This window comes from Microcebus murinus, chromosome 10 (assembly GCF_040939455.1).
Source record: "Microcebus murinus isolate Inina chromosome 10, M.murinus_Inina_mat1.0, whole genome shotgun sequence".
NCBI lineage: Eukaryota > Metazoa > Chordata > Mammalia > Primates > Cheirogaleidae > Microcebus > Microcebus murinus.
In genome coordinates, this window is record NC_134113.1 from 101,207,957 (window position 1) to 101,233,680 (window position 25,724).

General features: G+C 36.6%; 1 protein-coding gene across 21 annotated transcripts in view; it reads right to left on the bottom strand.

The window, feature by feature from the left end:
• The window catches only part of ERC1 (ELKS/RAB6-interacting/CAST family member 1), a 560,419-nt gene that overhangs the window by 419,873 nt on the left and 114,822 nt on the right, over positions 1-25,724 (bottom strand). For all 21 annotated transcript variants that reach the window (XM_012747177.3, XM_012747178.3, XM_076007810.1 and 18 more), the window contains exon 3: positions 18,694-19,110. In XM_012747177.3, the coding sequence (XP_012602631.1) occupies positions 18,694-19,110 (417 nt within the window). The remainder of the gene's footprint in view (positions 1-18,693; positions 19,111-25,724) is intronic.

A 25,724-nucleotide genomic window follows, 5' to 3' on the forward strand; every position in this document is an offset into this window, starting at 1 on the left:
CAGATTAAAATTACTTTTTGAATGTATCAATAATTTGAAATATAAAATAATTCAAATAAATAAGTTTGTATGAAAAGAAACTCCAGTTTTTTATTCAACTGCTGCACTTTGTAAAATTTGGGGTATTTAAAAAATTAAATCCTGAGTAGAATAAAGGAATTGAGAAAAAAGCAAGCAAGTGCAAAGGGTTAATGTTCAATGTTCTCAGTATTAATATACCCTATTTTAAAATTTAACACTGACAAAAAAGAACCCACATGTCCTTTCCCCTTGACCTTCCTCTAATTTTTCTTTTTTCTATATATAGCACTTATTATCTGAAAAACTATATGGCTTATTAATTATGTGTATTGTTTATTTTCTGTTTTCCTTTAGAAGACCATAAGGGCCAGGATCTTTGTTTTATTCATTCACCGAGGGATCCAAAGTGCCTAGAATAAACAGCAGCTGCCACACTGGTATGTGAAAGGGGCAGCCTTACAAAAGTAATTGGAAAATACCTAATCCTACAGTTTTCCCAGTAACAGTTAAAGATCAATTCTGTGAGTTCTCTCACTAACAGGTACCCTGAAGGAGTTCTGTTTTTTGCACAACTTCTGAAAAGAGCTGAATGGATGGAAAATAGATGTCAATCTCTGTCTTTCAAAATTGTTTTTCAAGAATCTGCTTTTACAGAGTTCCTGAGTAAAAAACAGAACAAGCTCCAAGCCTCAACCTATCTTAAGGACAGAGTCACATCTCCTGTGATAGGAAACCAACTCTTGAATTTTGACATCCTGCCACCACTTTTATTACCAGCAGATAGCCATCACTAATTTTTTTCTCTTTGTCCCCTTAAAAATCAGCAAGCCACTTGACCTCCTCTTATTTCTCATACAGCATGCTGCGTAGCTTACATAGCTCCATTAGCACTTATCACATCACATACGGAACAATTTTCTTCTCTAACATACCAAACTGTGAACTCTTTAAGGATAGAAATAGTCTTCCGTATTCCATAGACATCATTGACATGTACCAATCATAAAAAATTATTTCTCCCCCACATCTGTTCCTCTTTTGTTAGTGAAAGAATGAATAAGTGAATGAATTATCAACCAGTTTCTATCCTCTCTTCTTTTGGCTTCCAAGACATGACACTCAAAGTTTTTCTTCCTATCTTATGAGTAACTTCTTAAGAATGGCCCAGGCATCAGTCCTTTGTCCCCCTCTCTTCTCCATCTTCACTCATTCCCTTGGTGTTCTCACTCTGGCTTATAACTTTCAGTATGATTCACATACTGATAACTCTCAAATTTTTACCTCCCTCTGAAATCCACATCTTTGCTTTCTTAGCATACCTAATAGGTGTCACACTGTTAATGTGTCCAATCCCCTCTAAACTTGCTTCACCCATCCTACCTCAATTAATGTTATACCTCTATCCAGTTGTTCAGGCCAGAAATGTAGGAGTCTCTTTTTTCTTATATCTACATCCAACCCATCAAGGAAATCGTATTACTCTTATTTTCAAATTATCTCCAGAAACTATTTAAAATTGCAATTTGCCTCTAACACACACTTCCAAACTCCTAAACCAAGCTCTCTTTTTTTCTTGGTATTTATTACTTTTTAATAGCATATTACTTATTTATTATATTTATTGTTTATCTCTCCTATTCCAGAGATTTTGTTGTTGTTGTTGTTGTTTTATGTATCCCAAGCACCCAGAACAGCATGCAACACAATGAGAGTACTCAAATATTTGTCAAATGAATAAAGAAAATAATGTTTGAAATAGCTGTATAGTTAATGTATGAAGCATTATGAAGAAAACATCCAAAGTACTGTAACAGGATAATTAGGGGATCCTAATTTCCTAAGAAATACCTGAGAGCTGGGAAATGAGCAGGAGTTAGAGTGAGCAAACGGCAATTGTAAAAGGGAGTGGAAAGAAGAACTAACAGATGTGTTCTCAGCCAAAATGCAAGAATCTGAAATTGCCCCACATGCTGCCCACATACCAGTGGAAAGTCACTGTGAATTCTACTGTATACGAATACCCAAACCTGAAGACTGCTGGTCTATACCAGCTTTCTCTCCTTCCCCTCCCCCATTCATTCTTTTTGTTTTAATTAATTGTAAAATATTTCAGACATACAAGATCCCTTTAACTCATAAAAGCCCCCTAATCTGGCTTCCTTCTCTACCCTTCCACTGAAACAACTTCATCAAGATCACAAATGAATTCGAAATTGCCAAATTTTTTTCCCTGACAGTAGGTGCAGAATTACTACCATGTCTAAATTTGATAGAGCATGGAAATCCCTGTCTCTTCCTGATCTGATACAACAACTCTTCTATTAACACATTTTGGGACTGTTCAGAATTCTTATGGGGCACCCCATCACCCCAAATAAACATCACTACCTCATTTCTGAGTCTATCACTAATCTGTACTCACCGTATTTCTAAATCAATTCCTGGATTGATTTTTTTTTTTTTTTTTTTTTTACTCTCTTAGTTCTGTAAGCAAATTTTTCCCAGTCATTCCAATTCCTCCCTGCTCCTGGAGCTAGAAGCAAAATACCTCTAAGTCAAAGTCTCTCAACCTTGGCACTACAGACATAGTGGGCTGGATAATTCCTCCTGGTAGGGAGTTCTCCCATATAGTATAGAATGTGTACCAGCATCCCTGGCTTCTACCCACTAGATGCTATTAACATTCCACCACCACCACCACAACTTAAAAGGACAAATGAAAATGTCTCCAGACATTCCAAGTGTCTCCTGGGAGGCAAAGTCACCCCAGTTGAAAGCTATTTCTTGAATTAAATTCTTTGGCCTATTATTAATATTTCATGATATGTCTTTGAGGAAACTGGCTATGGGGACACTAGCAGCATTCAGTTGAAAATTCATCTGTGGCCAACTGGCCTAGCCTTAATTCACTGAGACTATTTCTTTCCCCACCCTAAATGCTAAAAGCTTTCATGATGGGGGCTAAGCTGCCAAATCTAATGAACACATTACTGTCCTCATCTTTCCAGAACTCTCAGGGACATTCAAAGCAACGGCCCACTCCCTCCAAGATGCTTGTTTTCTCTCCACTATTGTGACACTTCATTGTATTTTTCTTTCTTCCTTTCCAATTATACCTTCTCTGTTTCCTTTGTAGCCACAACTTTCTAAATTAGACCTCCAAATGCTATAGTGACAAGGTGATCAGCTCTAACCCCTTTCTCTTTTCCACCTAAAATCTCTAATCTACTCCACAGTTTAAAACACAATGAAGACACACAAGAATTTCCAGGCCTGCCCTTGCTTTGATTTCAGGATCTATATAACCAATTGCCCATTTGACATCTCTGTTTAGATGTCTAATAGGTAACTCAAATTTATCTTATTCAAAAGAAAACTCTTGATATTCTCTTCCGCAACCTAGCCCCTCATCTGATGAGTCTAATAAGAGTTGAGTCTTCCCTATCTCTTTAAATGGCACTGCCATTCTAATGGCTCAAACCAACCACCAAAGCAGCCCCTTTCATTCCTCCCAATCTTCATTTCCCATGACTAATTCAACAGTAAGTCCTAATTGTTCTACCTCCAAAACATTTCTTGAATCTATTCATCTCGTTCCATTTCCATCCAGTTTAAGTCTAGATTGCTGCAACAGCCTCTAGTTAGTTTCCTTTGATTTCCTTTGTCATTTTCAAGACAAGCACAGGGTGATTTTGACAAAACATCAACAAATCATGGCACTAATCTGCTTCCAAACTTTCAATGAATTTCTCATTACACTCCTCACTGTCTTTAAGATAAGCACGATCTGACCACAATGGGAGTAACAGACACAAAACTGGCCCTCTTGTCATACACCATTATAAAATTAAACAAAATGCATGAAATGACTATTTTCAGACATTAGACAACAAGCAGTATGACTATGATCCTTGAGAGAGGAGAAACAAACAAGGTAATACCCCGCACTTGCTGCCCAATATGGAGAAGCCCAAACAGAGAATAGTAGTCTTGCAGAGCTCGGAAGACAGATCAATGGGTAAGGTTTCTAAAGGCAGTAGAAATTTGCAGAGCAGAATTACACAGGGAAATTACCAGAAATGCAGCAGTATTTAACTTGACAGGGGTCCCCCTGAGTTCCAGCCAAATATTAAGCTGTACACATGCAGAGCAAAGACTCTACAGGTCAAGTCCCTCCCCAACTCAAGAGCAGTGCAGGAAGCTCACAGCCCCTACCCCAAACCACAGCAGCTGGTAGAGCTCTCTGTGCCAAGTGACCTCCTTTCACCACCAGGGATGTATCTCCATCCCCACCCACCTGCCCACAGGTATCTGGAGCGTTCATCTGCTGACAGCACAGTCGGCAGGGTGGGGCAGTGTGAGAGAAACTCCTATTCCTGGGTCTGGCAGCAAGCGAGAACCTGTGCCCACTGGGTAGATGCGGAGGTGCTCAAGAGGGCAGGGTTCTGTAGGTGAGCCCCATCTCCCCTCCTCTGGTAGGAGCATCCCTCTGGCAGAGACTTCTAGGAATAGAGAGGCCCACCCACCTCACTTTGGGGTCTAGTGGCAGAAAGGGGGTGTAAAATTGGAGAGTCCCCTATCCTCCACTGACACATGGAGACACATGCCAATGGGCCAGACACACAAACTGTGGGGAAGCTTGAGAGACTGTCTTGGGTGGCAAGGCAAACACAAGTGGAGCCACTGGAGGGGAAAGTGCCTGGGTTTGTGTACAGAAAAGGAAAAACCTGGCTAGAGACCTCAGCAATGGCACCAGTTGGTTCCCTCATCAGGAGCAACCCTCCAAGCTTGGAGAAATAGCCCTGAACTTCATGTTTTTTATGGCCAAATAAGATAATGTGGCTTCAAAGTAAAAGATTTTACAATTAAAAAAAAAAAATCCCCCCTAGCAGCAGGAAAAGCAACCATAGAAGCATACACACTGAGGCTTTCACATTCCAGCTGCAATGTATCTTGCTCCTACCCCCATCTCAGGGGGGAGCAGGGTCTAAGCAACCCCTTGGCATGAAAAGACCCCTCCCAAAGATCAGAGCATACATATACCCCACTCAGGGGGACCAGAGCCTACCACATGGACAACTGATTACCTTGATAACCAGCTCCTCCATGCAAACTAAAATCAATAACACAGTGTAAACACCATAGCTAAACATATTACCTTCCATCTCAAGCTATTAGAAAGCAGTGGATTCATACCCACCTATAAGTACAATCCACCAGCTTGGAGATTAAGCTGGGGGACCAAACTCACTAGTCTCCATCAGCAAGAGGAGAAGACATCAGGTCAGAGGTAACCCAGCTTGCTAAAACACCGCTAGGCAATTCAGGACCAGTGCTACTCTCCCCAGCACTGTCAAGGAATGACCCTTGGGGACTTGGAGATAGGGCCATAAACTAGCCCTAGCACCCCCAATTCTTGACCAAGAAGCCAGATGAGAAAGAATCAGTGAAAGAATTCAGGAAGCATGAAGAATCAGAGGAAAAAATCACCCCCAAAAGAAATCATTAGCTCCTCAGCAACAGATACCAACTTAAATGAAATGGTTAAAATGACAGAGGAAGAATTCTGAATATGGACTTTAAGAAAGCTCAATGGAATTGAAGAGAAAACAGAATCCTAATATAAAGAAGCCACAAGAATATAGGAAATGAATGAAAAATTCTCCAAAGAAATTGAAGTATTATGAAAGAACTGAACAGAAACACTGGAAATGAAAGAGGCATTTGAGGAACTTCAATACACAGTGGAAAGCCTTAAGAATAGGCTGGATCACCCAAGGAAAGAATCTCAGAGCTTAAAGTAACTCCTATGTGCTAAACAAATCAGATGAAGAGAAAGAACACAGAAGCAAGAGACATGAACAAAACATACAAGAAAGGTAGGATTAAGTGAAGAGACCAAACATATGAATGACAGGCATCCTTGAGAGCAAAAAAGAAAATACACAAGGGTTGGAAAATCTATTTCTTAGAATAATGGATGAACACTTACCTGGCATAGCCAGAAATCTAGATATCCAGGTACAAAAAGCACACAGAACTCCTGTGAGACTCAATGTGAAAAGGCAATCACCACATCACATAGTTATTAGGCTGGCCAAAGTAAACATGAAAGAGGCAATTCTTCAAGCAGTAATGTGAAAACAGCAGGTAACTTACAAAGGAAAACCTATCAGACTAACTGCAATTTTCTCAACTGAAACATTGTAAGCCAGAAGGAACTGGGGACCCACCCTCAGTCTTCTAAAACAGAATCATAGCCAACCTAGAATTATTTATTCTGGAAAAACTAAGCTTCTCATGTAAGGGAGAAATAAAGACTTTCCCAGACAAGCAATCACTGATGGAATTTGCAAAGACGAGACCTGCCCTGCAGGAAGTACTCAGACCTGCTTTTATACACTAAACAGCACAATAGACACTCACCAGTGTATAATCAGCAAAAAGTTAAAGCCCAGAACCCTAATTCCACAATGGCTCAAGAAGTAAAACAAAACAACAAGAATCTACACAACAGTATAAACAGAAATCTACCCCAAATATCAATTCTTTCAATAAATGTGAATGGCCTGAATTGTCCACTGAAGAGACATAGGCTGGCTAAGTGGATTAAAAAAAAAAAAAAACCACACAAGCCAAGTATCTGCTGTCTCCAGGATATGCATCTTACCCATAAGGACACATTCAAACTCAAGATGAAGGGATGGAAAACAAATTTCCAGGCAAATGGAAACGAAAAGAAAGCTGAGGTAGCCATTCTTATATCATGTAACATAAACTTCAAAGCAACAAAAGCAAAGAAAGATAAAGATGGTCACTACATAGTGGTGGAGGGACAATGTAACAATTATAAATCCAACAAGACAATGTAACAATTCTAAATATTTATGCACCCAACACAGATACATAAAGCAAACCTTGACCAATCTAAACAACATGATAAATAGTAATGCTACAGTAGCTGGGGATTCCCACATCCCATTGACAGAACTGGACAAATCCTTTAAGCAGAAAATAAGCAAAGAAACAATGCACTTAAACAGATCTCTAGAACAAATGGGTCTAACAGAGATCTACAAAACATTCCTCCCAAACAACACTGAATATACATTCTTCTCATCAGCGCATGGAACCTTCTCTAAAACTAACCACATACTAGGCCACAAAACAGATTTCAACAAATTAAAAAAAATAGAAATTTTGCCACCACACATCTTCTCAGACCACAGTGGAATAAAATTAGAGATCAATTCCAACAGAAACACTCACCTCTTCATAAAGTCAGGGAAATTAAACAATCTATTCCTGAATGACTATTGGGTCAAGGAGGAGATCCAAATGGAAATCAAAAGATTCTTTGAGCTAAATGATAATAGGGACACAAAATCTGTGGGATACAGCAAAAGCATTCCTGAGAGGAAAACTAATAGCATCAAATGCTCACATCCAAAAGACAGAAAGATCACAAATAAACAAAGTAATGAACCATCTCAAGGAACTGGAAAAGGAACAGCAAACCAATCCTAAACCCAGCAGAAGAAATAACTAAGATCAGAGCAGAACTAAATGAAATTGAGGAAAAAAGAAGTACACAGAAGATTAATAAAACAAAAACTTGGTTCTTTCAAAAGACAAACAAAATTTTAAAAAACCTGACAGCCTTCTTGCTAGATTGACAAAAAGTAGAAAGGAAAAGACTCTAATAAGCTCAATTAGAAATGAAAAAGGACAAGTCACAACAGACATCATGGAAATACAAAACATCATCTTTGAATACGAGAAAAATCTCTACGCCCAAAAACTTCAAAACATGAAAGAAATGGACAAATTCTTAGAAACACACAATCTCCCTATGCTCAATCAGGAAGAAAAGACTAATATGAAGCACAGAAATTGAAGCAGCAATAAAAAAACCCCCCAATAAAAAAAGTCCCAGACCAGATGGGTTCACATCTGAATTTTACCAAACGTACAAAAAAGAACTGATACCCATACTGTAGAAATTATTCCACAACATTAAGAATGGAATCTTCCCCAACTCATTCTACGAAGCCATTACCACCTTGATACCAAAGCCAGAAAAGGATACAACAACAAAAAAAGAAAACTACAGACCAATATCCCTTATAAATACATATGCAAGAATTCTCAAGAAAATCTTAGCAAACCAAATTCAACAGCACATCAAAAAAAATAATTCATCACAACCAAGTGGACTTTATCCCAGAGATGCAAGGATGGTTCAAAATACGTAATTCTATAAATGTAATACCACATATAAATAAAAGCAAGACCATATGATCCTCTCAATAGACGGAGAAAAAGCATTTGACAAGATTCGGCACACTTTTATGATAAAAACTCTTAATAAAATAGGCATATATGGGTCACACCTCAAAATTATTAAAGCCCATATATGATAAACCCACAGCTAACATCATACTGAACAGGGAAAAATTGAAAGCATTCCCACTTAGAATTGGAACCAGACAAGGTTGCCCACCATCTCCATTTCTATTCAACATAGTGCTGGAAGTCCTTGGTCAGAGCAATCAAATAAGAATGTGGAATCAAGGGTGTCCAAATGGGAGCAGAAGTCAAACTCTCACTTTTTGCTGACAGTACGATATTATATCTAGAAAGCCTCAAGAATTCAACCAAGAGACTCCTGGAATTGATAAATAAATTCAGTAAAGTCTCGGGATACAAAATCAACACACACAAATCAGTGCTTTCATATATACCTATAATAGTCAACCCAAAAATCAAATAAAAGACACAATATCTTTCAAATAGCATCAAAGAAAATTAAGTATTTAGGAATATATTTAGCTAAGGAGATGAAAGACCTATATAGGGAGACTAACGAAACACTGAGAAAATAAGTTGTAAAGGATGTAAACAGATGGAAAACCCTACCAGACTCATGGACTAGCAGAATCAATATTGTTAAAATGTCCATACTACCTAAAGTGATCTACAAAATCAATGCAATCCCTATCAAAATACCATCATCATTTTTTGCAGATCTAGAAAAAATAATTCTATGCTTCGTATGGAATCAGAAAAGACCTTGTACAGCCAAAGCAATCTTAAGCAAAAAGAACAAATTGGGAGGCATCAGTCTACCAGACTTCAAGCTATACTACCAGACTATAGTAACCTAAACAGCATGGTACTGGCATAAGACAGAGATACAGACCTTTGGAACAGGACTGAGAACCCAGATATAAAACCATCCTCATATTGTCATCTAATCTTTGACAAAGAAGACAAAAATATACACTGGGAAAAGAATCCCTATTCAATAAATTGGTGCTGAGGAAATCAGATAGCCACATGCAGAAGATTGAAACTGGATCTGCACCTCTCACCTCTCACAAAAATCAACTCATGATGGATAACAGACTTAAACCTAAGACGTGAAATCTTAAGAATTCTAGAAGAAAATGTTGGGAAAACTCTCATAGACATCAGCCTAGGCAAAGAATTTATGAAGAAGACAACCAAAGCAATCTCAACAACAATAAATAAATGGGACCTGTTCAACAGCCAAGGAAATGATCATTTGAGTGAACAAACAACCTATAGAATGGGAGAAAATATTTGCATGCTACACATCTGATAAAAGGCTGATAAGAATCTATACTGAACTTAAGAAAATTAACAACAAAAATCAAACAACCACATTAAAAAGTGGGCAAAAGACATGAACAGAAACTTTTCAAAAGAAGACAGAATGGCCAGCAACACATTAAAAAGTGCTCAACATCTCTAATCATCAGGGAAATGCAAATCAAAACCACAATGAGATACGACTTAACTCCTTTATCAGAAAGTCCCAAAACAACAAATGCTGGTGAGAATGTGGAGAGATAGTAACACTCTTACACTTTTGGTGGGACTGAAGATTAGTACAACCACTGTGGAGAGTAATTTGAAAATACCCCAAAGAGCTAAAAGTAGAACTACCACGTGATCCTGCAATCCCACTATTAGGCATCTACACAGAGGAAAAAAAAGACATTCTATAATAAAGACATCTAACTCGAATGTTTATGGCAGCACAATTCATAATTGCAAAATTGGGATGTGGAAACAACCCAAGTGCCCATCAATACATGAGTGGATTAATAAAATGTGATATATGTATACCACAGAATACTACTCAACCATTAAAAACAATGGAGAACTGGTACCTCTTATATTATCCTGAGTATTATCCTAGGGCCCATTCTTCGAAGTGAAGTATCACAAGAATGGAAAAACAAGCACCACACGTACTCGCCATCAATTGGTACTAACTGATCAACACTTAGGTGCTCACACAGAGAGTGCCAGGTAGGTGAGAGGGACATGGGGGGATGGTAAACTCATAACTAATGGGTACAGAGCATACTGTCTGGGGGATGAGCACGCCTATAGCTCTGGCTTGGGTGATACAAAGGCAATATATGTAACCAAAATGTACCCCCATAATATTTTGAAATTTAAGAAAAGAAAATAGATTAATTAATTAAATAAAAAAAGACTCTACAGGTCAGACAACAAGCTACTGGGAAAGAACAACTATCAGGGGGCTATAAGCTAAGCAACTACCTACCTGAACTCATGAGGCTGGGAAAAATTCAAGTTCCAAACAGCCAAAATGGAGAGAACAGCAGGGGCATTTAGTGGAGACACCAGAAAAGCCAACCCTCAGAGTAGAGCTAATTTAGCCCTAGAGGGACAGCCATTCTAAACCAGCCCTAACAGAGTTTAAAAGCTAGTTTTGAAAGGATCAAGTTAATTCACAAGTAAATTAACACAAGATAAAACAACACTTCATTAAGGAAGATAACAAAATCGAGATACTCAATAATCTTGAATCCATCACGCCCATCATACAGTAACAAATTACTAGACAAGGCAGGGAAATATGACCTATAACCTGAAGACAAGTCGAATTGAAATAAAAACAGAAATTACAAAGATGATGGAATTATCATTCCAGCTAATAAACTAAGAAATGGTTGAACTGCAAGAGGAAAAAATGAAAAATTAATAGAAAATCTATAATTAACAGATTTAAAGCATAATTTTAAAAAACAGACAAAACAAAGCCACAATATTTAGGGCTGATACTTGGGAATTTATATATATTAATATATAATATAATAAGCATTATATATCCCTAATATAATATTGGAGATATAGATATGATACATATAATAAAAAGCAAAAGCATGACTACCATAAAAGCCAGGATAGTGGTTACTTTTACAGGGAAAGGAGAGAGTTCTGACTGGGATGCTACACCTGGAGGGTTTCTGGGTGGCTATTAGGGTTCTATATCTAGACCGGGCCAGTGGTTACAAGGGTGCTTACTTTGTAATTTACTAGACTACACATCTGTTTTACACTATTTTCTACATCTGTTTTATACTATATCAAAAAAAAAAGTTTGTAAAATCTCTTAAATTCATTTTTTTCTTCCATCTCAGCATCTAAACACATTAGCTTAGGCCATTAACAGTCTCTCACCTGCATTAAAACAACAAACTCATCAGCCTCTCCCAGCCTACAGTTTGCCCACATTGAATCTGTTCTCCATGCTGTAAACAAGGTGCTTAACTGGGCACACAGGAGATATTTAATAATATCTGTTCAGTAAGTGAGTATAAAACTTTAAAATGTATGAACAAAAATAAAATGAACTCTACTAATTATGAACAATCTATTAATAAAACCTTATAACTTATATTTTACAAAATTTCTTATTTGGTATTTCTATATCTACTTGAAAATGTTAAAATTGCATATTTTAAAAATATCTTATAATTCAGATTTTCTACTAATTTTATCTGACTTCCCTTTTTCGTTGCTACATAATTCCAAATGGATAATTCCCAAATGCTTTACTTTAAGGTGAAACTATTATAATTTCACTTTTAAACCCTAGCAAGCATAGAAGCAAAATATAAAGAAAACAGAACCCATTTGAATAAGAAATCCTTCTCTGCATACAATAAGGAACTAAGACATGTTTTAAACCATTCATGGGCAGAAAGCTTTACTATTAAAACATTTTAAAACCCATCACTCAGCACAAATTTCCACCCGGAAGCTCACACACTAAAGTTCAGTATGAACACATCTTGCAGTCAGTGAGCTGATAAACTCCCCTTTCCCACTGTGTACATCAAGCCTCTGACTCATGCACTGTTAATAAAGAATGGAAACTCTGGTAATAGAAATGAATGTACTATTCAAAAACAAGTACAAGAATATCCTTTTGCTCACTTTGTTTTGTTCCTTTTGAACTGAAAAATTTCATTCAAAAAAAATTAAAGTAGAGGAAGAATCATCTGGATCTTGTGATACTGTCAACTGTGGTAGACAGTAGGAAATGTGTTCATTTTCTCTCACTCATTTACTACAGAATAATATCTAATCTAGAGTTAGAAAACAAGTTAGGAATAAAATTTCATGATTCTCCTTTTCTTTGGCTGTTTCGTTTTAAAAGTAAGTCAACTTTTACTTACAAACCTAACCTAAGTGAAAGGAGCATTTGTGACTAAAAAGTCTGAATGTCTGAAATTTCTTCCCTCCCCCAAGTTTCAGATTTTAGCCTTTAGCACCCTTGGTTCAAGGTTTTGTAAAAGCTCCAAATTGTTCATAAAGTCCCTCACAGATTCAATCTTCCACACAAGTTCTGGGTTTACTGTACTGGCAACATAGAGGAGACAGAATTAAGGAAGGGGAGGGCAAGTGAAAAGAACCCTCACTCCTTTTTCAGTATATTCGCCAATGTCCTGCAGCACTGCACTTTAACCCTTGCCATCTCTGGTAGTGGTATTATGCTGAGAAAAAATTATCCTGTCAAAATGGAAATCAGGGACAAATGACACAACAAAAAGGGGAGGAGGAATAACCTAAATAAATAAGGTATGAGTTGAAACAGCAACTCAAATTACTGTAAAAAAAAATTTCTAAATAAGGTATGACAGTAGTCTTGTTTTCCAAAAATCACTACAAAAGATGAAACGGAGAACCTCTTTAATTCCTCCTACTCACTATTTTTTTCTCTATGTATCTGTGTTTCTTTTTTTCCTCAGTCTTCCCTGCTTATACTTTTCATCTGCCAGTAACACTGATAGGCATTCGTCAGATGTGCTAGTTAGATACAGAATTCCTAGCCTAGAACCCAATCAAATATTAGCACTTTTAACCTCAAACATTTCTGCAAACCCTAACATGATAACAGTTATACTAATAGGGTTTGTTGATATGACAAAACTGTCAGATTGCAATAATTTTTATTTATTTATTTATTTTTTTGAGACAGAGTCTCACTCTGTTGCCCAGGCTAGAGTGAGTGCCGTGGCGTCAGCCTAGCTCACAGCAACCTCAAACTCCTGGGCTCAAGCAATCCTTCTGCCTCAGCCTCCCGAGTAGCTGGGACTACAGGCATGTGCCACTATGTCGGGCTGATTTTTTCTATATATATTAGTTGGCCAATTAATTTCTTTTCTATTTATAGTAGAGACGGGGTCTCGCTCTTGCTCAGGCTGGTTTTGAACTCCTGACCTCGAGCAATCCGCCTGCCTCGGCCTCCAGAGTGCTAGGATTACAGGCGTGAGCCACCATGCCCGGCCTGCAATAATGTTTTAAAACAAAGTTATATTTTATTTATCACAAGAGCATCTACCTACATTTTAAAAAATAGGAGCATACATTGAAATACATTATTTAGTTGGCCTATAGACAATGCTTGGTATGCACATGCATTAAGATCCCAAAATTCCATGGCAAACTTAGGTATTCTCTGCCAAGAAACTGAGAACCAAAGTTTGGGCATGAAATTTTCATGTGTTAATATAACAGGATAACTTGTAAAGTTGGTTGAAATGCCATGTGCCCAAGCCCCAAGTACAAACCAAGTATGGCCTGTAATTCAGCACTTGTCCAATAGATGTCCTCACTCTCCTATGAATCAAAGGAAAGGGACTACAGCAAAACACAAAATCTAACACACAATCATGTAATTCAATACAAACAGAAAATACAATGCTTAATTGAAATTTTACTTTTTCCTCTTTGTCTTTTTTTAGGGGCAATTATTTACCTGTTCTCTACGAGATCATGTCCAAGTATAAAATGAAAAACTAATCATAAATGTCACTGGATACAAATGCAATTTTAATGTTATATTTCAACAAATCTAAGATGCCACTGATTGTAAGACACACCACTGTTTGATGTGCTGGAAAGAAATGACAGGAAATGCCTCCAAATAAATCATAACATGAAGGTTTATGATTTAAAATTGTATTTAATACTGATTGCAAGAGTTCTTTTTCTTTTTACTTAAACAGTTTAATCACATTAATCACTTATCATTATATACTGTTTTCATAACTTTCTCTATACCCAGTAACTTCATTAATGCTGATTCACAGAATATTTCTGACGACATATCAAACAATTAAAGTTGACATGAGAAATACTAACAATGCTCATACCTCAACTGAAGTGCTGATAAAATTAATAGCCATGATTATATTTGTGAATACACAGGCAAACAAATATATCAGGGCTGCTGCTTTGCTGACAGATTGTAAGATAGCATCAAGTATAAGACATCACTCAATTTCATGTTGTTAAAATGGAGAAAACTGTGAGTCCTAGAATTAATGAAATACCAATTTTTAAACAGATGGACAAAAATCCAATAAATAATAAAATCTATGGATATCCAAGTATTGCCAATCTAAAATTCTTTTTGCCGTCCTTGATACACTAGTAATATTATGTATACCTCCAACAGTTATTTCAAGTCTGTGACCTAAATTATCAGTGGCCTCATGTACAGGCCCTGGGTTAAGCACTCGCTACTCACAGAGAGCTCACCTCTGTGAGGCACCAGGAGGAACAGAGGTTTATTAGGAGCAACCCTTCACCTAACCTAGATTAGCAGTTAAATTCCTTACCAGACTCCCTTATTCACTCTTGTCTCTCCCCGATTTCTTTTCCTTTTTTTTTTTTTTGAGATAGAGTCTCGCTTTGTTGCCCAGGCTAGAGTAAGGGCCGTGGCATCAGCCTAGCTCACAGCAACCTCAATTTCCTGGGCTCAAGCGATCCTGCTGCCTCAGCCTCCCAAATAGCTGGGACTACAAGCATGCGCCACCATACCTGGCTAATTTTTTCTATATATATATTAGTTGGCCAATTAATTTCTTTCTATTTTTATAGTAGAGACAGGGTCTTGCTCTTGCTCAGGCTGGTTTTGAACTCCTGATCTCAAGCAATCTGCCCGCCTCAGTCTCCCAGACTGCTAGGATTACAGGAGTGAGCCACCACCCCCGGCCCCCATTTATTTTCAATACAACCAGAGTAAATTTTAAAAGCTAAATCAGTTTGAGTCACTCCCTTCATTAAACAGTAGAATGGTTTTCTGTAACACTTTGAATAAAATTGTTGGAAGGCAGGTACTTTGTCTCCTAGAGGACATGGATTTTGTTTTATTCATTGCTATACCCTTAGGGCTTTGCACATGGTTGGTGTCCAATAAATAGCTGATGAGTGGAATGAGGGAATCTTACTCTGGCTATCTCTCCTACTTCTCATCTCATAGTCTTCCCCTTACACCACAAGTCCTGCCATTTAGCCTCCTTCCTGTTCCCTCAAAACTCCTTCCTATCAGGCCTTTGGAACTGTCCTTCACGAAATGACTTCACCCAACCGCTCAGCAAGGCTGGCTGCTTCTCTTTTTTCAGATCTCAATTTAAAGGCGCCTCCTCAAAGACACTTAACTGGTTTATAAAAATCCCCTTTCCCAACATAACCTACTCCACTCAATTCATTTATTTCATCTCATAATTACAAGTTTACCGTCTCCCACTAGATTTTTAAGTTCTAGGAGGACACAGACCACATGCTATGATATGAAAATGAATACCCAGTGTCTATCCCAGGATCAAATACATATTAAAGGCTCAATAAAAACAATTGTTGAATCCATGAGAAAGGAAAGGCCGTACCAAGTGCCTCTAGCATCTTACTGCTTTAAAAACAATCTTTATGTATTAGCCTAGACACATAAATTATAAAACTTTACCCCAAATTATTATTTTAACTTTGTTGCTTATATTTTCTAACACATGAGGGTCAAGGAAGGACTAGATTTCTTCCTGTATTATGTATAAATATGTGAGACTTGATATTTGTAGAGCTTCTTGTTATTTGAAAATCAGTTTTATTTATTTTTTGAATTTATTAATGAAAGAAATAATTTTTTTATTTCAAAATGTTAAGGGGGTACAAATGTTTTGTTACATGAATAGCTTTTGTAATGCTTGAGTCAGCATTACATTGTGTGCCCGTCACCCAAATAGTGTTCACTGTACCCATTAGTTAGGTTTTTGCCCCTTCCATCTTCCTGCCTCCCCCTACTTGATTTCCAATGACTTTTACTTCCCTCTGTGCACATGTGCCCATTTGTTAGTAGCAATTTATTATTGTTTTTATTTTAGCGTATTATGGGGGTACAAGTGTTAAGGTTACATATATTGCCCATGCCCCCCCTCTCCCCTAGAGTAAGAGCTTCAAGCGTGTCCATCCTCCAAATGTTGCACATCTTACTCCTTATGGTTGTATATACCCATCCTCTCCTCCCCCCTCCCGACACCCAATAAATGTTACTCCTATATGTCCACTTAGGTGTTGATCTGTTAGTATCAATTTGCTGGTGAGTACATGTGGTTGAAAATCAGTTTTAAATTCATGGTTTTTCCTATTACTTTTTCAAATTCACCATATTTCTGATTGCTCACTGCCAGAATTAACACTGTGCCTTTCCACAAGTCTTAGTTATTCAGGATTCATTAACTGCGAAACTTAAAAAAAAGAATTGGCATAGATTGAAATATCTGAAACAACAGAAGCAGCACAAGTTCTGACAGAGAAAAGATGGTTCAGACAAATTATTAAGTAAGGCACAGGTACTCTAAAACAGCAGGCGCTAGCTGAATGTATATACTTAAATTTAATTTAATTTATTTTTTTCTTGAGACAGTCGCAATCTGTCACCTGGGCTAGAGTGCCATGGCGTCAGCCTAGCTCACAGCAACCTCAATCTCTTGGGCTCAAGCAATCCTGTTGCCACAGCCTTCCAGGTAGCTGGGACTAACAGGCACGCACCACCATGCCATACCTGGCTAACTTTTTTTGTTTTTAGTTATCTGACCAGCTCTTACACAGGCTGGTCGCGAACTCCTGAGCTCAAGCAATCCTCCTGCCTCAGCCTCCCAGAGTGCTAGGATTATAGGTGTGAGCCACCATGCCCAGCCTAATTTAATTTTTAATTAGTTATATTTAAAGAAATTTAAAAATCATTTCCTAGTCACAATAAATACATTTCAACTGCTCAGCAGCCACCTGTGGCTAGTGGTTATTACATTTGACAGAGCAGATATAGAACATTTCCAACATCACAGAAAGTTATACTGAACAGTGATGATGGATAGTATTCTACCTTTGTTGAGAAAGAAACAGAAATAATGAAAAAAATGTATAAATAACAAAAATTACTAGAAGCATATATATGATAAAAGTTAACAATTATCACTAGGTAATAATACCTTGGGTTTTAAGTTTTTGCTAATCTATTTCTAATTTTTTTAATCAAGTACAATGGATTTCTGGTGTAATAGAATCATGTTTTTAAAAAACAATGACATTCTCCTTCAAAAATAACAATGTCCTCACTGTAAATAAACATTTCGGATTTTTCACAAAAGGAGAAATTATGAAACAAACTACAAATGTATAAGTATTTTTTAAAATTACTATTTCGCTGCTTTGGGACTACACCAGTTTTTTAACCTCCTTCCTCACATTTCATTTAAAAAGGAATTATTCAGACTCCTACTAATACAGTTCAGGGATTTTTTCCCCCATCCAAATGTAAAGATTAAGTCTGGCCATAAATAGAAAAGCTATTATAGCTGTTAATTTTGTTAATTCAATGTAAGATGAATTCTTCCTTTATGCCTTCTTTAAATGAAGCATTACCTAGAAAAGTGAAACATCATCAATATTCACTAAAATCAGCTAAAGTTTAAGTTTCCTCTCTAAAAAACAAGTAACAGTATGTCTCTATATCAATCTTCTAGCTATGCCTCCATGGAAGCAAATGATTTTTATCACGTATCTTTTATAGCAAGGCAACAGTTTCCATGGAAATGACAAGGCAAACATCCATTACTGCTGCCAAGGACTTTATAAGCACACATAAACTGAGATAACCACTTACTTTCTCTTATTAATATTTTAAAATTAAACAATAGTTAGCTACTCAGATTCCGTTTTGTTGTGTTATCTCTATGAACAAATCTAAAGATGAGGAAGAAACCAAAAAAATTCTGTGCCCCTCTAGCAACAAATGAGCCTCTGGAAATCAGGGGGTGAGGGAAGAAAAGGCCCAGAAAGTTATCAAGCCGGCATACATACCAGAAGACAAAGTCAACCCACACAAGAGAGCAAATCAGAACAAAAATCAGTGACATACTTAAATACAAAACACAAAATTTCCTTTCACTAGCACAGCAGAGCACATAAATTTATCTAGGCCACCACGCTGATTAATAAGGAAGACAATAAATGGTAACAACTAATAAAGTGGTCACTCACCTCTCTCAACATGTTGTTCTCTTTTTCCTTCTGCTCCAAAAGGCTTTCTAGGTGGTGGACATGCATCTCTGCCTCTGCCAGCCGTCTTGTTCTCTCATGGTCTTCCTCAGTAGCCTTAGCAGAAAGTCCTTTGCTCTGCAACATCTCCAGAAGCTTCTTGATGGATTCATCCCGAGCATTTAAGGTCTGCTTCTGAGTCTCAATACGCAGCTCCATTTCCTCCAGGGTCTTTCGAAGAAGGAACAGCTCTTTGGCCTGCCGCTCATGCTCGGCATGTAGCCTCTGAAAGTTCTCCTCTGTCAGCTCTGCCACACAAGGTTCGCCAGGCCTACTGCTACTGTCTTGCTGAAACAGCTGATTCAGGTCCCTCTGGATCCGCAATTCATCCTGAAGAGCCTGGATCGTCATCTGCATGTGCTAGAGCCAAGACAAAAAAGAAAACCCCAAATCAACTTTCCTCTTCAAGTAGCAAAAACAGAGCAGATTGCGGTGAGTTGAAAATAGCTACAGGGGCGCTCAGAAATCTGCAACCAGCAAATTAGGATTCACCTTATTCTATTTCACAGTTTCCTAAAAAATGATTTAGATAACCTGCAAGATGTCAGTAATTTAACAAGAAAAGTATGGCAGCTCCTCACTTTGTATAAGACATGATAAAATAAAGACACTGGTCAAAATTAATAGAAGCCATTACATAAGAACTAAAGGTGAAGGAGGGGGGAAACAAGAAATCTACAGGGGAAATAAATATGAACACAGTCATTCAAAAAATCTCACCAAAAAATACAAAGGATATAAAAACACAAAATGACTTTTAAATATTATAAACATTAAATAATAAATACTAACATTTAATGAGTGGTTTATATATACCAGATTGTGCCCTGCACTTCTTATATGTGAATTCAGTTCATCTTCATTATGGCACGTGTACTATTTTTTATTTTGTGATAAAAACACTTAATATGAGGTTAAGTGTTAACCTCACTTAACATGAGGTTAAGTGTTTTTAAGTGTTTTAACAAATTATAAGTATACATCATTGTTGACTATAGGCACAATGTTGTACAGCAGATCTTTAGACCTTATTCATCTTGCTTAACTGAAAATTTATGCCCATAGATTAGTAACTCTCCATTCCTGCCCCTCTCCCCAGCCCATGGCAACCACCATTACACTCTGTGATTCTGTGAATTTGACTACTTTAGATACCCAGGCACATGGACTATTATTTCAATTGTATCCATGAGGGCACCAGGCTTAGAGAGGTTTAAGTAACTTGTCCAACATTACACAGAAATTGACAGAGCTGGCACTCAAACCAAAGCAATCCTCACATCCCACTAAAGTCAGTACTACCCAAAGATAATAATATAACAAAGTTTTCTAAAAACTGAGAATATGTGAGTTTTTCACAGAGGAAGATAACTATATGGGTAAATAATTAAATGAAGATGCTAATGTAGATAAACAACTAAATGGTTTGAGAGGGCATATCTTTAGCTTATATCCCTAATGAAGGTATATGAACCTTTAATCTGAATGGATAAGTAAATTCTGGTAAATTATACAATGAATTCCAACAGGCTGTTACATTAAGAATCTTATTTTTAGGAATGAAGAAGCAACAAGAAAAGATCATTCCTTGTATTCAAGGCTTGGCAGTGTGCCATAATGGGTAGAACACTAAACCACTATCAGAAGACATGAGTTTTAGTTCTGGCTCTTACACTGACTAGCTATGAAATTTGGACACATCACCATCTTTCTGGGTTTCAGAGTCCTCACATTTTAAATGAGGGCATAAATACCTGTATTATCCATTCAGAAAATAATTTTTTAAAAAGATGACTACCAATGATTTTGGGCCTTAAAAAGGAAAGAAATTCTGACACATGCTACAACAGGATGAACCTTAAGGATACAGTACTAAGGGAAATAAGCCAATCACAAAAAGATAAATACTATATGATTCTACTTATATGAAGGTATCTAGAGTAATCAAATTTATAAAGACAGAAAGTAGAACAGTGGTTGCCCAGGATTAGGAGGGGGAGAGAATGAGGAGTTACTGTCTAATGGGTATAGAGTTTCAATTTTGTGAGATGAAGGGTTCTAGAGATAGATGGTAATGATGATTTCACAAAATGTACTTAATGCCACTAAACTGTATACTCGAAAATGATTATAAATTTTACAGTATATGTATTTTAACACAATAAAAAAAATGGGTCGAGGCCTGACATAAGTGACTCATGCCTGTAATCCTAACACTTTGGGAGGCCAAGGTGGAAGGATCGCTTAAGCCCAGTTCAAGATCAGCCTGGACAACACAGTGAGACTCCAGCTCTACAAAAAATTTAAAAATTAGCCAGGCATGGTGGTGCATGCCTGTAGTCCCAGCTACTTGGGAGGCTGAGGCAGGAGGATCGCTTGAGCCCAGGAATTTCAGACTGCAGTGATCGTGCCACTGCACTCCAGTCTGGGCAACAGAGTGAGACCCTGTGTCAAAAATAAATAGATAAATAACACTTTATAAAAAAGAAAAATAATAATAAAAAAAATAAAATAAATAAAATAAAAAATAAATAAATTGGGTGGAGGGAAGTTATCTGCCATAGAATTCGACTTATGGGTATTAAATAATTTATTTGTAACTACTGTAAATATTAGATCGGTTCTTATTTTCCATTAGTATGACAGGCACTTTCATACATACATCTATAAACATGAATCCAAATTCTTCTTGGGAATAAATGCTTAAAGATGGAATTGATGAACCATAAAGTATACACAATTATAATTTTGATACATATTATATACGTATAGTCTCACATACACTACAGCATACATGACTAAATCTAGCATGGCAATTACTATTCAGTGAAGAAATAAAATGCAACTACCAATGTGTTTATATCTTCAGCACAGCTCACACCAACTTTACTATGGTATAAAACTAAAGCAATCTTCTGATTGGAAGCCTAGAAATCTACACAGCAATTTTCTCCATTGAAATATAAATCAATATTCCCTCTTTAAACAACAACCAGGTTAGCTTTACTTTATAAAAATTCCTGCCAACTCCCGAAAAAGAAGAAAAGAAAGCAGGCCACAAGCCAGGCTACTCTTTCTCTAGCATATTCACACAGAAGATAAAATGTGCACATATACACATCTCACAGACATTTATAATGATCAACCAGAAACAGACACATTGGGTTTAACAGAAGGATCTCAGTTGTAAGATATTACCAGAATATCTAATTGGGAATTCTGCTGTTGACACTGCAAAATGACCTCACACTCCAAATTTTATAGCAACACACACTACTCCACTTTTCACTCAAACACTCAGCTTGATCAGGAAAGGCTAAAAAAGTAGTTGCCTAAAATTTACTCTAAGGATTGTACTACTATTACACCAAACTATATCCCAATGAAATGGGAGGAGACTGTGAACAATAGTAATAAAAATTTATAAATATCTGACAGGGACTATGACTTTTACTAGAAAAATAATACATCTGAAAAAAACAACAAAAGACCACAACAAAAATTCATACATTTTAGATAAATACCAGTAACTCTTCTGAGGCAGAACTTCCAAAAAACAAACTATAATTAGTTTCTTAGAACAAGAGAACACTTTGATCCAGTTTATCCTGATTCCTAAAATAACAGAAATATGTAACCTAGAGATATTTTTAGTGAGAGAAAAAGAGTATTACAGATACATGCAAATGGTCACCGTTACAATGTATCACAGAGAAATTAAGGCACCATTTATCAAGATGATCAAAGCCAGAGAAAATACCAGTTGGTACCCTATTATAAATGTTAAATTAAGAACAATTGTTTTCTGAAATATGTAAATATATAAATTAAACTTTATTAATGCAAGATGCAAAAGAATTTAAAATAAATTCTTACTTAAGTCACCAAGCCAAGCTTTCATCTTCCTTTGGCTATTTGATCTCCTCATCTGTGCTGCTCAGCACTGTATGCATACCCCTAGAATAGCAATTACCAGACTGATCTGCAATTTATTTCTTTGTATTTGTCTTCAATAAACTTCCTAAGCCTTACGAATGTCATCTTTTTATCCTAGACACAGCACAGTACTTGGCTTGACATAAGTGCTCAATAAATTTCTGATAACTGACAAAAACAAATTTGAGAAATTAATTTCAAAGTAAGTGGCTACTGTATAGCAGATGCAATTCAAATATCTAGAAAGTTATATCTTTCTTAATAATACAGTGAATTACTCTTATTCTGTAAAAATTAGTTTTATACCAACCAATACAAATAATTCTATCTTAAATCCAAACAGGCCAAAATACAAAACACAATCCTAATAAAAATGCTAATTATATACTCTAGGCTTATTCAGTGTTTGACCTGAAAGAAAAAGAAGCATTTTCAGATAAATAACAGTCAAAATGAATCTTTCATCATTTTAGTACTACACAAAGTACACAATGAGTACATGACAGAGTTCTTATACAAAAATAAAGGTCACAGGTTGGTAAAACACAATAGTTATACACACACACTCACCAGCACTATACCCTATTGCAAATTTTCAATTAACAATATTCAAGAAAGAGAAAGGGACACATATGAAGCATTTATTTTACATGCAATATATTCAAATGAATTTAGAACCTATAAGACCACTGATTGGACTCATAAGTCTTTACGATATCTCTATGAAAAGAAAGTATTCTAATTTCTTTCATTTTAGAAGAGGAAACTAAGTAACTACTTTAATGAGTCTGAACCTCAGAAAGTGAGACAGAGCTTCTAAGGCAATTCATTTCTCCTGGTCGTTAGCCCAATGTTCTTTCAGTTGATGACAGGCATTTATTTTCTGTACAGCAGAGCACACTGCAAGCTCTCAAATATTAACCAAAACAAAGTTCTCAGACTGATCTAAATGCCAGCAAGAGACACACTAAAATGAAGAAAAAGCCATACCAGAACTCAAATGACTGGATTAAACTGTTTAGCATTCTTACCCTTTGCTTTGAGCTTACCGAGGAAAGTTATTCTTTAGAAAAGATGTCAGAGACAAGAAAATGAACAAGCAATCATACTAGTATTCTAACAACTACTCTCCACAACTGAGTCAGGAAAAATAAGAGCATCTATGTTTATGCTCTGAGAACCCTGCACATAAATGTATTGTAAGTGGCAAGATAACCCTGGGGAAACATCCAAATTTGGACACCAGGTTTATATCAGCAATAGACATAATGCTTCCCTATGTTAGTACATCCCAGAAAGCTAAAAAATAAATGAAAATGGTATTGAAATGGGGAAGTCCTAATGTCACAAATACATTTTATATACTGTTATGCACCATGTAACAATGTTTCAAACAATAGACTATATATACAACGGAGGTCCCAAAAGATTACAATGAACCTAAAAAATTCCTATCACCTAGTGACATCATAGCTATGGTAACATCAGAGCACATTATTCACATATTTGTGGTGATGCTCGTGTAAACAAACCTACTAGGCTGCCAGTCATATAAAAATATAGCATATACAATATGTACAGTACATAACAGTTAATAATGATAAATGGCCATGTTTTTGGCTTATGTATTTATCATACTTTTTACTGTTTTTTAATTTATTTTTTTGAGACAGGGCCTCACTCTGTCACCCAAGCTAGACATTGATCTATGATCAGTGGTGTGATAATAGGTCACGGAAGCCTTGAACTCCTGGGCTCAAGTGATTGTCCTGCCTCAGTCTCTCAAGTAGTGAGGACTACAAGCATGCACCACCACACCTAACTAATTTTTTATTTTTTAGTACAGATGGGGTCTCACTATGTTGCCTAGGCTGTTCTCAAACTCTTGGCCTTAAGCAATCCTCTCACCTTGGCCTCCCAAAATGCCAGGATTACAGGCATGAGCCACTTCGCCCAGCCTATTGTTATTTTATAGTGTATGACTTCTGCTTATTTAAAAAAAAAAAAAAAAGTTAAACTATAAACCTCCTTCAGGCAGGTCCTTCAGGAGGTATTCCAGAAGAAGGTATTATTATTATAGGGGACAACAGCTCCATGTGTTATTGCCCCTGAAGAGTTTCCAGGGGGACAAGATGAGACCGCAGACTAATATTGATGATTCTGACCCTGCATAAGTCTAGGCTGATGTGTGTTTGTGTCTTAATTTTTTAACAAAAAAAAAAAAGCTTAAAAAGTAAAAAATAAAGTAAAAATATAAATTAGAAAAAAATGTATAACTTTACTGGTAAGTATTTTCAGATGTAGGATGTTATATCATTCTCTTCATACCTCCACTATAGAATGCTATATAGAAAATATTTTTGTACAGCTATACAATGTGTTTGTGTTCTAGCTAAATATTATTACTCAAGAGTCAAAAAGTTTTAAAAAAAAGGTTTATAAAACAAAAAAGTTACAGTAAGTTAAGGTCAATTTATTATTGAATAAAGAAAAATTTTTGTAAGTTTAGTGTAGCCTAAGCATATGGTGTTTATAAAGTCTACAGTAGTGTATAATAACATCCTAGGCCTTCACAATCACTCACTGACTCCCCCAGAACAACTTCCAGTTCTGCAAGCTCCCTATACAAGTGTACCATTTTTTATCTTTACATCTTTTGTGTTTTTACTGTACTTTTCTATGTCTGGATATGTTCTGACACACAAATACTTACCACTGTGTTACAACTGCCTACAATGTCCAATGCAGTAATATACTGTACAGGTATGTAGCCTAGAAGCAACAGGCTCTACCATATAGCCTGGGTATGTAGCAAGTTATACCATCTAGGTTTGTGTAAATATACTCTATGATGTTCACACGACGACAGAATCACCCAATGACACATTTCTCAGAACACATCCGCATTGTTAAGTGAGGCATGATTGTACTATGGGCTCCTCCAGATAATCAACAACTCAAATAACAATAAACTGCTTGTAGTATAAGTTCTAGAAACCCCAAAGCTTTCAGTTACCCAAAGCCCAATGCTATTAATA